This window comes from Camellia sinensis, chromosome 6 (genome assembly GCF_055761805.1).
Source record: "Camellia sinensis isolate YWXY chromosome 6, ASM5576180v1, whole genome shotgun sequence".
NCBI lineage: Eukaryota > Viridiplantae > Streptophyta > Magnoliopsida > Ericales > Theaceae > Camellia > Camellia sinensis.
Genome location: NC_138966.1, coordinates 135,145,881 through 135,162,594, shown reverse-complemented (window position 1 = coordinate 135,162,594; position 16,714 = coordinate 135,145,881). Strand labels below are relative to the sequence as shown.

At 34.8% G+C, this 16,714-nt stretch overlaps 1 protein-coding gene across 19 annotated transcripts; it reads left to right on the top strand.

Annotated features, from left to right (window-relative positions):
* The first annotated feature begins 6,879 nt into the window (after positions 1-6,879).
* Positions 6,880-15,457, top strand: LOC114264518 (uncharacterized). Of its 19 annotated transcripts, none has more exons than XR_014333092.1 (6): positions 6,880-7,528; positions 9,434-9,464; positions 9,568-9,610; positions 12,173-12,240; positions 14,436-14,502; positions 14,607-15,314. XR_014333092.1 is itself a non-coding variant. In XM_082874787.1 (5 exons), exons 1-5 carry the CDS (start codon positions 7,413-7,415, stop codon positions 14,448-14,450), a joined length of 276 nt encoding a protein of 91 aa, XP_082730913.1. In that variant the 5' UTR covers positions 6,880-7,412; the 3' UTR covers positions 14,451-15,457. The 19 variants fall into 19 exon arrangements, 5 of the variants coding, with proteins under 5 accessions (XP_082730913.1, XP_082730912.1, XP_082730910.1 ...); XR_014333091.1 differs by having other exon boundaries at positions 9,565-9,610; XR_014333089.1 differs by adding an exon at positions 12,659-12,777 and having other exon boundaries at positions 9,565-9,610; positions 14,436-15,314.
* The last annotated feature ends 1,257 nt before the right edge of the window (positions 15,458-16,714 follow it).

Below are 16,714 nucleotides of genomic sequence, written 5' to 3'. Positions count from 1 at the left end.
TTTTTTTTTCTTTCTATTTCAACACTAAACTATCAATTTTATTTATTTAGTCTTTCAATTTTTTATTTTAGTTCATATGGTCCAATATTCAATTGGAGACGGTATATCCAACTGAGTAATGGTAGAAACCAAATCTATTTACAATTTGAACAAATTAAATCATTAAAAAAAACCTATCTTCTTATTCACAGTATATTAAATAACAATAGATATCTTGCAATTAAGTATTCATGTTCTTCTTCGCTCATTTCAAAATAATGAATAAAAAGATTCAATTATATAATTTAAATTATTTAAATTTTAAAATGCCTTTTAACTATCAAATTAAGTGCTAACGATGATTGCAGATTCTCAATTGGGCTGCATAAGCTGAAACTAAAATTTTAAACAAGCAAATAAAATTATTTAGCTTGTTTGGTTTCTGAATTCAGGATATATTTTTTGAATAATCCTTGGTAGCTCGAAATTCACTGGCTCGAAACTCAAAACGACGTCGTTTTGGGTTTCTTTTTTTTTCTGTCTTTTTTTTCTTCTTTTTTTCCTTCTTTTTTTTGCTTTCGAATACAGAGAGACAGAAAAGAGAGAGAGAAGGAGAAAAGAGGAAGAGAGAAGGAGAAGAAAAGAAAAGGAAGAGAGAAGAGGCGAGAGAAAGAGGAGGAGAAGAAAAGAGAGGAGAAAAGATGGTGATGGCGGAGAAGAAGACGATGATGGAAGAGGAGGAAGAGGAGGAAGATTTGTGTGTGTATACACAGATTTGTGTATACACACACAACAGACGGTGATGGCGACAAATCTGTCGGTAGGTCTCTCGTCTTTATTCTCTCTACTTTTTTATTTTTATTTTTATTTTCTAGTGGATCTGAAGATGAAGATGTTGATGATTGTTGTTGATGATGATGTTGTGTTGTTGGATTTTTTATTTTTATTTTTTTTATTTTTTTATTTTTTTCAGATTCAATTTAATTTTTTTTGTCACTGTTCGTTGTTGATGAATGTATGATGTTGTGTGGTTGAATTTTTTTTTTTTTTAAGATTCGACAAAAATTATGATGTTGTGTTGTTGATGAATGTGTTGTTATTGTTGTGTTGATGAATGATTAGTTTCCCCCCTCTAGCCTCTCTGTTTCTCCTCTAAGCTCTTTTGTTTTTGTTTCAGAGGGCAAAGAGAGAGAAAGAAAGAAAGAAACAAAAAAAAATAAATTTCAAAAGGGCGTCATTTTGGACTCGGGCCATTCGAGCCGTGTTTAGTTTCAAGCTACCAAACGGGACTGTTATGTTTTAGAAAATTGATTTTTTTTTGCTTTTAAGCAATTTTTAAAATTTTTTGGATACTGTTAACATAAATACATTTAAAGAGCAAAATATTTGTGAATTTTTAAAAAAAAAATCAGTAAATACCAGAAAAAAAATTCAATACATTTTCACATTCTTGTGTATTTATTAAAGTTAAAAAACTACTTAAAATTTTTAAAATATTCATTAAAAATAAAAAAATACGAAAAACAAAAAAGTTCAATATCTAAAGAATTGAATCTAGAAAATTAAAATCAAATACAGTAATTAGAACATATTATGGGGTGTTTTGGAAGAATGGTTAAAAGTTGACTTTTTTTGAAAAAAACGTGTAAAAAATATGAGATGATATGAATCCAAATGAGTTAAAAGCTGAATTTTGATTTATTTTTTCCCCCCCAAATTGGGCCTATACACTTAACATAAACACATTTAGAAAGCAAAATATTTGTGAATTCTTTTTAAAAAAAATCAGTAAATACCAAAAATTTTTTTAATACATTTTCGAATTCTTGTGTATTTATTAAGGTTAAAAAATTACTTAAAATTTTAAAAATATTCATTGAAAACAAAAAAATACAAAAAATAAAAAATTCAATATCTAAATAATTGAATCTAGAAAATTGAAACCAAATACTGTAATTAGAACATATTATGGGGTGTTTTGAAAAGAGAGTTAAAAGTTGACTTTTTGATTTTTTTTGAAAAACGTGTAAAAAATGTGAGGTGATATGACCAAAATTGAGTTAAAAGTTGACTTTTTTTCTTTTTTTTTGCTTCCCAAATTGGGCCTATATACTTTAACATAAATACATTTAAAAAGTAAAATATTTGTGAATTTTTTTTAAAAAAAATAATAAATACCAGAAAAAAATCAATCATTTTCGTATTTTGTGTATTTATTAAAGTTAAAAAATTACTTAAAATTTTAAAAATGTTCATTAAAAACAAAAAAATTACGAAAAACAAAAAATTCAATATCTAAAAAATTGAATCTAGAAAATTAAAACCAAATATAGTAATTAGAACATATTAGGAAGTGTTTTGAGAAAATGGTTAAAAGTTGATTTTTTATTTTTTTTGAAAAACATGTAAAAAATGTGAAGTGATATGATTCAAAATGAGTTAAAAGCTGACTTTTGACTTTTGACTTTTTTTTTTTTTTTGGTACTTTCCAATTGAGCCTATACAAAAATGTTTGAGAGTTTTAAAATAAGAGTTTTAAAGGAGCTCTAAAGGATGGACTCCAAACATTAATATGATATTTTAGTTTTTTTTTTTCCTAACGCGTCATTAAAGCTCAATTAAAATTTCAAAATTAAAAAATTTATCATGACATGAGTTACGTGACCCAGGAGAGGGCTGTGCTGCCGAGTTGGCCATGCATCGGAATGGGATTGTTTCTGATTCACAATGCTATCCTCACAGGTTGGGTTATTTTTGCGCAATCAGTTCAGCAGATTGAAGCGAGCTCGGCCTGCTCTGCCGACTCCAGTGCATGGCCATGCACCTCCGTGGGCAGTCCGAGATAAGTCCACCAGGTTTTCATCTCTCCGTCGGCGTCGGAAGTTACGGTCTAGACAGCGTAAACTCCAAGCAGCTACGGGCCCATCAAGCTCATGTCGGGGGCAGAGTTCTCGACAGCGTAGAAGCTCTCCAGCTCCCAATGTTCTATCTGCTTCAACCCGATTGCCGTCGGAATCGGGCTACGATACTGGAGCCAGCTCCTCGGACAGCCACGGGTCTTGTTATGTGAGTCTCCAGTCCAGAGTCCATCCGGACTTCGATCGAGTCCAACAACAAACACATCGTTTTATGGCCTTAGATTTGGATCGAACTCGGGTCTCTAATCAGTGGGTTTCGCAGGAGGTTGTCCCACAACAACCTCCTTGTTCGCCATGAAACTTTTCAGCTGGAACTGAAGGGGCCTCGGTCATCCCCTGACAGTTCAAGCAGCTCGCAATTTGACCCAGAAGTACAAGCCAGATATTTGTTTTTTGATGGAAACCAAACGCTCGGTTCAACATGTTAATCAAATTGGGTATTCTTTGGGTTTCAAGTATAATTGTGGAGTGGATAGCTCGGGCAGATCCGGGGGTTTATGGGTTGGGTGGCGGGATGATTCTCTAGTTGACATTTGCAAGCGGGATTGGAATTTTATTTTGTTACAAGTTCTTGACTCAGTGCATGGAAAATGGTTTATTATTTTCATGTATGGCTCACCTTTGGTTCTTAATAGGGGCAATGTGTGGAGTCTCATAGAAGCTCGTATTCATCACCTTCAAGAGCCTTTTATTATCATGGGGGACCTCAATCAAGTCCGTGGGTGGTCAGAAAAAATAAGCTCTCATCGCCGCACTATTCCAGGAGCTTCGGCCTTTAATGACTTAATCTTTCGCAATCGTTTGGTCGATCTCCCCTCTCAAGGGGTGTGGTATACTTGGTGCAATAACCGACGGCAATCCGATATGGTTTATGAGCGTCTCGATCGGGTTTTGGCTTCCTCCAGTTGGGTAACAAAATTTACTTCCTTTTCGTTGGTGACTTTGCCTATTCAAAGATCCGATCATAGTCCGTTGCTTCTTGATTCTAGTCGAATGGAACTCCGTGGAAAAAAATGGGATAGATTTGAGGCCGTGTGGTTGACAAATCCTACAACTCAGGAAATTTTACAAAAAGTTTGGAAGATGCCCATTCAAGGTGCCGACTCATGTCTTCGTCATCAAACTATACTCTTTCAACATCTCAAAAACTGGAATGCTTTGTCTTTTCGAAGCATGAAGGGTCAAATTGAAGACATCCAAGCTCGCTTACAGCAAGTTCAAGGATCGTTACAATCTTCGGGCTCTCATTCCTTTGAGATGGATTTGCGACTTCAACTGGATTTTTTGTTACAAAAGCAGGAATTATATTGGGCTCAACGTTCTAAACAACAATGGCTGCATTTGGGAGACCGCAATACAAAATTTTTTCATCAAATGGCCTCCCGGAGGCAGAGTCGAAACCGTATCTCGTGTATTCAGGACAAAGATGGGACTATGCTGACTCATCCGCAGGACATTCAACGGGCTTTTGTGGAGCATTTCCAGCAACTCTTTTCACCTTTACCGGACTCCGACAACTTGCACATGGACTCTCTGGACTCATGTTCTTTTCCTTCCCATTTCAATTTAATTGGTGTCATGAATAGTCATTTATCTCTTGACAACTCCACCTTTCTGGACCAACCTTTTTCTTTGGAGGAAATTAGATCTGCTATATTTCAAATGGGGAAATTTAAGGCCCTGGGGCCAGATGGATATATAGCAGGATTCTATCAAACATATTGGGCGACTGTGGGACAATCGGTTTCTGAAGCGGTGTTGGGGTTTCTTAATTCAGGCAACTTATTTACTCCACTCAACCAAACCTTCATTTGCCTTATTCCTAAAACAAAGAGTCCTCTTACGGTGAATGATTATCGGCCTATTAGTTTGTGCAATGTGATGTATAAAATCGGCGCTAAAGTTCTTGCTAATCGCCTTAGCTCGGTGCTTCCGGACTTAATTTCAAACAATCAATGTGCTTTCTTGAAGGGTCGCCTTATTTCGGATAATGTCTTGCTGGCCCATGAAGTTCTTGACTATATCAAAAAATATAAGCGGTGGCGTTTATCTAGTTTTGGGTTAAAGTTGGATATGAATAAAGCCTATGACCGCGTTAGTTGGGCTTTTCTTCAGGCTGTCATGGCTAAATTGGGATTCTCACCTAAATGGATACAATTAATTTCCCAATGCGTCTCTACTGTCCAATTTGCCGTTCTCGTTAATGGAGTTCCTTTATTGTTTTTTCAACCAAAGGCGGGGTTACGTCAAGGAGATCCCCTTTCGCCGTATTTATTCTTGATAGTCATGCAAGTATTGTCGGAAGGCTTTGCTCATTTGGCGTCTCTTAATGTCTGTCGAGGAATTGCCATTAGCCGGAAATCCCCCCCCCATTTCTCACTTGCTCTTCGCTGATGATTGTTTTATTTTTCAACACTATAACCCAGCGGATATCTGGTGCCTTCACTGGTTTTTAAATGCCTTCTGCTTCTTTTCTGGGCTTCGCATAAATTTTCATAAATCGGAACTTTTCGTAAGTTCAAATTTTTTACTTTCAGCCCAGGACTGGCTCGTCTCTCTTTTTGGTGTTAAAGTTGTACCAAAACCTGGGATCTATTTGGGCGCTTACTTGGGGTTCTCGGGGCGTTCTAAGTCCGAGATCTTTAATTCTCTTTTGAGCAGAGTCCAATCCAAGCTTCAAGGCTGGAAATGTGAATTTTTGAATTTTGCAGGTAGGGGAATTTTGGTGAAACATGTGCTTCACTCCATACCTGTGTATCTCATGTCTATTTTTCGCATGCCCGACTGTTTCCAACATAAGCTTACAGCTATAATCCGCCAGTTTCTCTGGGCTTCACCCAAGGGTCCGGGTTTACCATGGAAAAAATAGACATCTTTATGCCTTCCAAAAATTTGGGGTGGTCTCGGATTTCAAAACCTTATTTGCTTCAATCAAGCTTTACTACCAAAGCAAGCATGGCGGCTCTTGTCCTCACCCAATTTATTGTTTTCGAAAGTTCTATTCGGCAAATATTGTCAACGAAGTTCTTTCCTTGCGGCTCAGCCTTCTTCGTCATCATCTTGGGGATGGCGGAGTATATTATGGGGACGTTCGTTGTTACTGTCGGGGCTTCAGTGGGTCGTGGGTAATGGTCGGAGTATCAACCCGTTTGAAGATCAGTGGATTCCGATTGTCTCCAATCCTTGTAGAGGAAGAGGGTTGACTGATCTTTGTCCTGCAATGCGGGTAGAACATTTCATTGATCCCTCATCTTATTCTTGGCGACTGGATTTATTAAATGTGTTTTTTCCTGCCCATGTTATACCTCACATTTTATCAATTCATATTCCACATGAGGCGCTTGAGGATAAACTTGTTTGGAGCCCATTGAAACACGGCCAATATTCGGTTAAATCAGGTTACAAGCAGGCCTTAATGCGACAGTTCCCGGACTGTTGTAGGCCTGATCCGGATTGGTCACTCTGGAGAAAATTATGGCACTTAAATATCCCTCCCAAATGGACCTTGTTTTTGTGGAAATGTCTACACAATATTCTCCCGGTTAAGCACGAACTCAAGAAACGAGGGCTCAATGTTGAACCTCTCTGCTCCCGCTGCGCCGAATCTGAGGAAACTATTGAACATCTATTTTTTGACTGTCCCTTTTCTCACCGGGTTTGGCGTGGGTCTATATTGGGATTAGATTTTGGAGTGGGAATCCCTTTATCCTTCTCCTCCTGGTTCAAGAATTGGGTGGAGCAAATTACAAATATTGAGATTTTAGTTCATTCCATTGCCTTATTATGGGCCATCTGGTTACAGCGTAATTCGGTTGAATTTCGGTCTGAAGTTGTGTCCATTGAGCATACATTAGCCACAGCTCGGGACTTGTTATTCACCTTTCTGTCACCATACCCTTATGTTCCTCATAACATGTCATCTGCTGCTTCTGCTGCTTTTCGGCCCACTGATACACAAATTGTATTGCAGAATGTTGCCTTTTCCCTTGCAGATTTTCCGCAACAACGGATTGTTGTCGATGGTTCTTGGATCTCGGTTACGGACAGAACTGGGTTGGCTTGGGTTTGGCTGGATGCCGATAACCACATTGTCAAGCATGAAGCCATTTTGGGGCCTCCTATGCTCTCTCCTCAACAAGCAGAGGCTGCTTCAGTTCTCCATGCAATGCGTTGGGCATCCCAACAAGGTATCCAGTGTCTCCTCTTGCAAACCGATTGCCTGGTTTTGGTGCAACTTCTGCATACCTCTAATCAACATAGTGATTGGCAGCTTCACTCTCTATTGAGTGATATTTTGTTATGCTCTAAAAAATTTGTACATGTTGTCCTAGAAAAAGTAGACAGAGCCGAGGTACACTCTCCTCATTCTCTTGCAACTTCTGTAAGAATTGCTTATGATAATTAATGCAATCTCTAAGCTGCTTTAGTCCTAAAAAAAAATAGATTAAAGAATAAAAGTGAAATTATTTATTTGGTCCCACACCCCCTTGTCGATCAGCGACAGTGGTTCAGAGAATGGGTGGTGAAGAATGGGCGTCGACGCAACACCTTCCTTATCCCTTCTTCTTCTTGTGCATTTCACAATCCAAAGAACCGCGGGAAGCTTTTTGTTCTGCTCTTGAATTTCCTAGGTAATTTCCATTTTACCCTAATTATTCCTCAAAAATTAAATTAAATAAATCCCTGTTATTGATCTTTATGTTTGTACTCTTTTAATTACGGTAAATATGAGGAAAATGTTGTGTCAATTTGTTAAAGAAAGGAAACAGAGACACTGTGAGTGGCGGAGCCACATAGAGGCCTGGCTAGGGAGGTCGCGTTGGATTTACAATTTTTTTTTTAATTTTTTTAAAATTTTTAATTTTTTTACATATGTATATAAATAAAATTTTAAAGAAAAATAATATTTAGAATAAAATGTCAATGGCATTTCTAAATTTGTGAGAACAATAGTGATTGTTTTATTGAAAATGAAGGGACTACAACAAATTATATTTTTATGTATGAAAATTTTGTAAAAAAATCTCAATATAAAGGTAATATCAGCATTATTGATATGTAAATATAATTAGTCTCACTTGTAAAAGAAAAGTGTTAGTTATATTTGCATAGGAAATTCACCATTCATATGTTGCTTTATTATTGGTTGGTGATATCATATGTCAATGATGACCTAATATCATTATTATATGAAATTTTTACTCAAATTTTATAAAATTATAATTTATTTTACCATTATATAATTTATAAAATTGTAATTTATCTTACCATTATATAATTTATTTTAAAACTTAAATATAAGACCTTTTTACATTATTCATAATATACTAGTTATACGCAATATTTTATTTTTTATTTTACTTTGAAATTAATTATAAAATTTTATGTGAAATACTTTTACTTAATATTAATTCAAAAATTATTATTATCTTTTTATTGTTGGTTATGGAAAAAAAATTGAAGTTGTAATTAATGAGTGCTCTATCTGATTTAGTTTTCTGTCTCCGCCCTATGACTAAAGAATAGAGCCAAAAAAAAGAAAAAAAGAAAACTGAATAAATAAGAGAGAAATAAAGATTAAAATGCAAGAATAAAAGAAGTATAAAAGGAATGCTATATCAATTATTTTTGTAACTATTTTATTTGTTGTTGGTTACTTATTTAAAAATCATCATTAAAAAAATAATGAATATTTGCATTGGTAATTTAAATGATAGAAAAAAAAATTGATGATATATAATAGTGCTCAATAAAAAAAGGAAGATTGACCAATAAATTTTAAATGTTGAAATTGTGATCTAGATAATTCCAAGATTTTTCTTATGTTCTGTTTGGTCTTATTATATGTGCAATGACAAATTTAATCTTTTGTTGGGTGCTATAGTAGGAAGAAGTGAGTGTCACAGTGAGAAAAAGTATACTATAATATTTTTAGAACCCTTCCTTGTGGTGTTACAGTGGGAAAAAATGAGTGTCACAATAAGAAAAAGTACACTATAGCTTTTTTGGAATCCTTTCTTGTGGTGAAACATGTCACATATTACATCAGCTGGGTTTTGTTGGGTGTTATAGTAAGAAAAAATGAGTGTCACACTACTTAGAAAAATGGGCATAGGACACGGAACAGTTTGTGATGGTTTAAAAATCGTCGCAAAGAGCAAGCTTTTTTCGACAGCAATTAATGACGTCGAGAAATTAAGCCCGTGGCAAAAAGTAAGATTATATGCTATGGTACGTTAAACGTCGCAAAATTTTTCTGGCCTTGGATATATATATATATTTTTTTTTCGACGCTCTTTTGCAAAATTTTTATTTTTTGCTCATTCATTTGCGACGGGCCTTAACATCGTCGCAAATGATAATTCCTAAATTCGCACCCACCCCTCCCACCCTCCCTCTTTCCCACTTTTCCTAAACTCTCTGTATTCTCTTGAAAAAAAAAAAAAAAAAAAAACCTTTAATATTCTACCCTAATCTCACTGCTCTCTCTCTCTCTCTCTCTCTCGCCCAGTCGTCACTCTGTCTCTCTCTTGCAGCGGCAACAACAGCATCTTGGGCAGCGTCCAGGTAACCCTCCTCTCCTCCCCTCTTCTCTTCTTTTCTCTCGCTCACGCAGACCTTCACAATCTCTCTCTCGCTCTCGCGTTTCCTCACACACTGTCTGTAGCAGCAGCGGCAACGATTTCCTCACCGGTTCTCCCTCCAGCATCCAGGTATAGCTTTCATCTGCTCTCCTTTGGTCTTCTATCGCCTGTGTTCTCCGTCCTCATCAGTTGATTGAAACTCTTTTTGATTAAGAATAAAACAGTTCATCACAAGAACAAAACCATTTTCTTTTTCTTTGCCCTTTTAACTCCCTTTGCTCCAAATAATATATATATATATATATATATATATATATATATATATATATATACTGGACACTCGGCAATGGGGGCTTTGTGTTCTTTGAGAATAACAGTAGCCTTGTGAAGGAGCTCTGCTCGCTTCCAGAGCGGGGTCTTTGCCCACAATTTTTGTGCAGTTTTCGCTGTTTCCATGGCCTTGTTGACCACTTCTTGTGTACAAGCTGAATGAAGGCCATAGCTAAGTAAATAACTTCAAAGCATTTAAATTTACTTGCCAAAATTTAAGGAAATTAGAGAAGAAAAAAATTTCATATAAAGGCCAAGTTCAAGAGTTGTAAGAAAGCTTAAAAGAGTTTTGCAACTTAAAGAAACCACAAAAAGAATACACAAAAGCCATTTTACCAAGAGAACTCAGTACTCACCATTGGCTGTGTGTTTGCTGGCTGGTTGCTCCACTGTGTCACTATCCTGTTTCACGACAGCAGCCATATGGCTGAGGCCTTTTTGAAACTCGTTCAGTATGTCATGCAAGGGCATTGTCTCTGAAACTCTAGTATAAGGTCCATCAACAAACATATTGGTTCTTAGATTGCATAACGAGCTTTAGAGGCTAGTTATCGAATAGAACACACAAAAGACAAAATAGAGTTTACCTAAATCAGTTATGGTACCAAATTTCTAGTCTAGTTTTGTCTTCTCATTCCCAAAAATTAAAACAGATACTCAAGGAAACAAAATCATAGAACGAGAAAGAACACCTTTGCTTCTTGTAAGCAACAAAAATAAAAAAATTAAAAAAATCAGATATTTAAGAACCAATTCAACTGTCAAGATTTTTTAATGGGGGCTTCCGTTCAGTTGGATTTATTTGTCCATATATGTTCTTTTTTGGAAACAAAATCATAGAGCAAGAAAGAACACCTTTGTTTCTTGTAAGCAACAAAAATAAAAAAATAGAAAAAATCAGATATTTAAGAACCAATTTAACTGTCAAGATTGTTTAATGGCGGCTTCCTTTCAGTTGGATTTATTTGTCTATATATGTTCTTTTTTGGACAATATGCCATTTGGGTCCCTCCACTGTTATGCAGCAGACATTGTTTTTTTCTTCTATTCTTTGATTAAATGTTTCTTATCACTCTTTGATTCTGACTTTTGCCCTAGTATCACCTCCAAGTTATCAATTTGAAACTGGTAGCCTTTGCAAGCAGATTGTTCTATGTGAATATATTGATCAACGAAGGAATGAAATTTGCTGCTTTATTTTGCTACTATTATGAATTATCAATTTATTTTATTGATTTAGCATTTGAATGGAAGGACTGATTTTTGTTCTGATATTGAAGTGTCAATGGTGGTGAGCTGTTATTCTTTATTGATTTAGCATTTGAATGGAAGGACTGATTTTTGTTATGAGAATTGAGTGTCAATGGTGGTGAGCTGTTATTCTGAAGTGACATCCATTCTTTTAGTGATTCCTATTCAAATATCCTTCTCATCAAACTTCTCTGAAATCTCTATTTACGTTCAGAATTTGAGAAATTCTTCCCAGTTTTATATTTACTGTATGTGGCCATTTTCATTATCTAAAAGGTTTCCAGGGGAAAAAATAGTATGTGACAAAACATCACTCTTAGAACCTTTTGGAGTTTGTAATAAATGACTGTTGATAGTCTAATGATTGGTAGTGTGACAAACCATCCACTTTGGTCGACGATGCTGGTTTGGTTTTATGACTCTATACGACAGTCTTAGTAGAACCTTTGGAGATTGTAATTTCAACTTTGATTTTTCTCTATTCATACTCACACGTCTTGATCAATTTGTCCATGGTATGGAGTCACATAAAACTACTTATTCAAGTGAAGTATGTGCCCAAAAAATTGAGTTTATAAGACTTGTCAAAAAATAAAAAAAATTGAGTTTATAAGGGTTTTGGGGAATTTTAAACCATGGAAGCCCTTGCAGTGATTGGAATTAGTTCACTTATTTCTTGCAATACTTGTCTGTCACCTGGTAGACATCAATGACACTGCAGTTCTGAGCTTTCTAAAAATTTAATTAGCCATTTATCCTGAAAAAGGGAACTGTCCGGTACAAGGTTCTCTGTCAGTTTAATGAATTTTTTTGGTACTCCAAAATTATTTTTAATGTTTTTTATGAGACTACCCTCAAACTTTGAGATGGACTCTTGTACTATTAAAAGGTTGTTTCTTATCCTTGTTTTTGTGTTCATTTTCCTTCTAAGTTCTAATTAACTTTGTGATATCATGAAGCCTTACTTTGTCATTGTGTTTTATCAATTGGGAGAATTGTCCAACTTCATTCTGACTTGCAATTTTTTTCTATAGAACAATCACATTAAGATTTCCTTGTGCTGCTTGTTCATACATAATATAATAACTGGAGGAATGTTTTTGTGTCCAGGTATGTCGCAACCGACTTGGCAACTGACAGTCATTAATGTGGGAGAGGTGCAATTTTATCTACATAAGGTATGAAATCCATGCATACTTGTGTAGAGTTCATTATATATTGATTAAATGGCTTACTACATTTTAAAGTCAAATTTGTGCTGGTAAAAACTCAAAAGGGCTGTGAACAAATTAAAAATACAAACCACATCAACCAATTTATAATTGTAAAGCCAAATAGAAAATCTTTGATTTCTAACTTTCTCTGGTCTGATCATTTCTAGGTAATGTAATCCATATTGTATCTGGTAGCAGCTCAACCTATTTGACCAATTAGATATGTCTGACTAGTAATAAAGACCTGATATGGGAGGAAATTGAAAATTATCAATCATTATTTCTCAAATCTAGTCTATGTATTTGTGTGCACTTTAGTTTTATATGTATGCTATCCAATAACAACATACTGCATGTTCCGTAGTTTCCCGTCTTAGTCCAGGAGTGCCTGCTTGCAGAAGTTGGTTGCAGATACAAATGAGGAAAACAACAATGAAATCTGCATCCATGAGATTCCCGGTGGACCTGCTGCCTTTGAAATATGTGCAAAATTCTGTTATGGTATGACGGTGACTCTCAATGCATACAATGGGCCATAACAACGATGAAAACAAAGAGCAAATTGTTCAGTGATGTGATTGGAGAATCCTTAAAAGCATATGCCCTGAGAAGGTTGCCAGGGTTTCACAAGGGTACCATACAAGGTGGGGACGCCATAAAGAATCGGTCGGTGGTTGAGACCATAGTTTGGCTGCTGCCCGATGAGAAAAGCAGTGTACCTTGTAGTTTCCTACTCAGATTGCTACAAGCTGCTATTACATTTGGTTGACTCACTAAAATGGTCAAACGGCGTCAGATGTCAACGAAACTTGAAACACGCGACTAACTAGGCACAAGTGACTTGTAAGAGAAGACGGAACTCGAAACCGATTCCCGGTTTTGAATCTAGAGCCTAATTTTCGTTTATGAAAACTTGTTCTTAGAAACTTTTTTTCGAACCGGTTGACACACTAAAATGCTCAAACGAGCTCAGATGTCAATGAAACTTGACACACACAACATACTAGGTACAAGTGACTTGTAGGAGAAGACGGGACTCGAAACCGATTCCCGATTTTGAATCTAGAGCCTAATTTCCGTTTATGAAAACTTATTCTTTACAAACTTTTTTTCGGAACCGGTTGACTCACTAATATGGTCAAACGGGCTTAGATGTCAACGAAACTTGACACACACAACATAGTAGGCGCAAATGACTTGTAGGAGAAGATGGGACTCAAAACCAATTCTCGGTTTTGTATTTAGAGTCTAATTTCCATTTATAAAAACTTATTTCTTACAAACTCTTTTTGAACCGGTTGACACACTAAAATGCTCAAATGGGCTCGGATGTCAATGAAATTTGACACACACAACATACTAGGCACAAGTGACTTGTAGGAGAAGACGGAACTCGAAACCGATTTCCCGTTTTGAATTTAGAGTCTAATTTTCGTTTATGAAAACTTGTTCTTTAGAAACTCTTTTTCGAACTGGTTGACTCACTAAAATGTTCAAACGGCGTCGGATGTTAACGAAACTTGACACACACGACTAACTAGGCACAAATGACTTGTAGGAGAAGACGGGACTCGAAACCGATTCCCGATTTTGAATCTAGAGCCTAATTTCCGTTTATAAAAACTTATTCTTTACAAACTCTTTTCATCTTTTTTGTTTATTCGATTATTAGCACAATGTGTTCAATCACTACCTGATTTTAATAGTATTATCATAATTGTAGGATGTAATTAAAGTTTCTTTGAATAGTTCACGTATACAAAGTCTCTGTCTTAAAAGCGAAAAAGCCGAACGCTCTTTTGGAAACAACATTACGAGGTCTAAGAACAGCTGGAGAAGCTGTTGGAAGATACATTGTGTAGCGCTCGATTCATGTATATGTTACAATCTTTTTTATTTTATTTTATTTATTTATTGAAATAAATATCAAATGTTTTATATTTTCTGTAAGCTTGAAATTAATTATATTGTAAATGATTTTTTTTTTTGTTTTCTTTTTGTAGATACAACCCTTTTTCGCATATCGATATTGGAGCTTACAATCTTATTTATGTATTTTTTTGTTTATTGAAATAAATATCAAATGTTTTGCATTTTCTGTAAGCTTGAAATTAATTATATTGTAACTGATTTTTTTTTTTGGGTTTTCTTTTTTGCAGATACAACCCTTTTGAGTACGAGATGATATTTTCGCATATCGATATTGGATCTTACAATCTTATTTATGTATTTATTTATTTATTGAAATAAATATTCAATATTTTACATTTTCTGTAAGTTTGAAATTAATTATATTGTAAATGATTTTTTTTTTTGGTTTCTTTTTGCAAATGCAATCCTTTGGAGTACATGATGATATCTTCGCATCACTACAAGAAATTGCAGTTTGGAGACTACTTTTGGCGACGAGGTCATTTTTTCGTAGTAAAAGCCATATTTTTTCCAACACAAGGATCAATTTCGTTGGTAAAGGTTAGTGTTTAGCAATGTTATTCCTGCTCGTTGCTAAAGGTCCAAAACATTCACTTGGCGCCAAAAGCTGGGATGTGTGCCAAAAGCGAATTAGTTTTAGGGAGGATTATATAGTTTTGGCGACGCATTATGTGTCATTGTTAGTCTTCTTGTATTGGCGACAATGACTCTGCGTTGATAAAGGGCTTTTCTTTTAGCGAGAAAATAAATTTGTGTCGCTGAAAGTCAGTCACTTATGAAGATTATGCAACTACGTCGTTTTGATGTGTTCTAAAAAAAAAACAAAAATACAGAAGAAAATCCCAAATCTTTATAAGCTAAATAAATAAAGAAACATATCAGTGTAATCCACCTCCCAACTACGCCTCTCTCTCTCTCTCTCTCTCTCTCTTCCCTACTCACAGTAGCAATACGGTTTCCTATAGGTCTCTCTCTCAATCGCACACGCAAACCCTCCTCCATTGTTGTTGCTGCATTCCGCTGTTGTATTCTTTCGGTTCTGTCGATTGCCTTATTCCAATATAAGTTTATTGTCTTGGTTCTCTATCACTATCTCATTTTGCCTCTATTTCTTATCTTTTTTTTTTACTCATTTTCAAAACCCTGCCTATTTTAAACCCAAGTCATTGCCCCTCAAAAACTGCAGCTCTATTTATTTCAATTAATTTTTGAATTTAACTTGTTGATATGAATACATTGTTTGTATAAAGTTATGTGTTTTGATGGGGTTGATAATTGATCATGTTGTTTGAAGGGATGTGATGAGCTTTAACCCGATTGTCATGAACTAGAACAAAAAATTCTGGGACAGAAAGAACAGCCCGACATCTCTTAAAATTTCCACTTCTACATTGGCTTTTATGTTATATATTTTTTCCATTTAATACATAACCTCCGTAGCTATTAAGAAATTTAGCTTATGCCATTTATAAATATAAAAGGATAAATTTTAATTAAGAAAATTTTGTAAAATTTTTTTTTTTTTTTTTTTATGGTACACAACTGTGTATTATACACCCTAATTATAAATCACCTAGGGTTAACGTATAAAGTTTTGTAGTGATCAAATTCGTATAAAGTTTTGTAGTGATCAAATTTGCAGTGAACATGCTTATGAGACTTTGTGGTGTTTTTGGTGAATACGTGTTGGTTATGAGATTTTGTGGTATTTTATTAAAAGAATCAAATTAACCTTAATTATGAGACTTTCTTTACACATAACAAACACCAATATATGTGTGTGTATATATATATGTATATATATGTCAAGGGACAACTTACATTTTTTGTTTTTCGAGAAGCTAAAAATGTTGATTATTAGAAAGTTGCAGAATAAATTTTAACTTACATTTTTTAATAGGTAAAGCTATAATATGCATCTTTTAAAAAGGGGTGTACCATATGTTAGTTGGGACATCGAAAAGTGTTATTATCAAATCACTTTATGTCATAACGTAATGAATCATAACCAAATACCTTTGAGGAACTACCAAAGGCCTCTTCGGTCTTACCCAAATTACAATCACGATAGGTTATAATCAAATCATAACCAACACCACAATATGTCATAATCAAAAACAACATATTATCAAAGATCTTTTCGATCATAATCAAAATAACAATCACAATAGGTTATAACTAAGTTAACCAACATCATAATGAGTCATAATGAAAAGTCACAACGGACATAATTGGAGCATATGGTACACACCGTTTTAAAGGTGTATGTTATAAAATTTCCCTTTTTCTATTATGAATTTTCAACTTACTAGAAAATGCACAAAATAATGTCTGTAATATTGAATCTAGTTTATTTCTCATTCTTGAATTTGAATATGATAACTTATATCGATTGATAAGAAAATTTTGCTCACGTAGTCTTTCCTTCGAGAAATATAATTCTAGTTTTGCATTATAAATTCATTATGTAAGTAAATTCAAAAACAACTCTGGCTAAGGGTTTTAG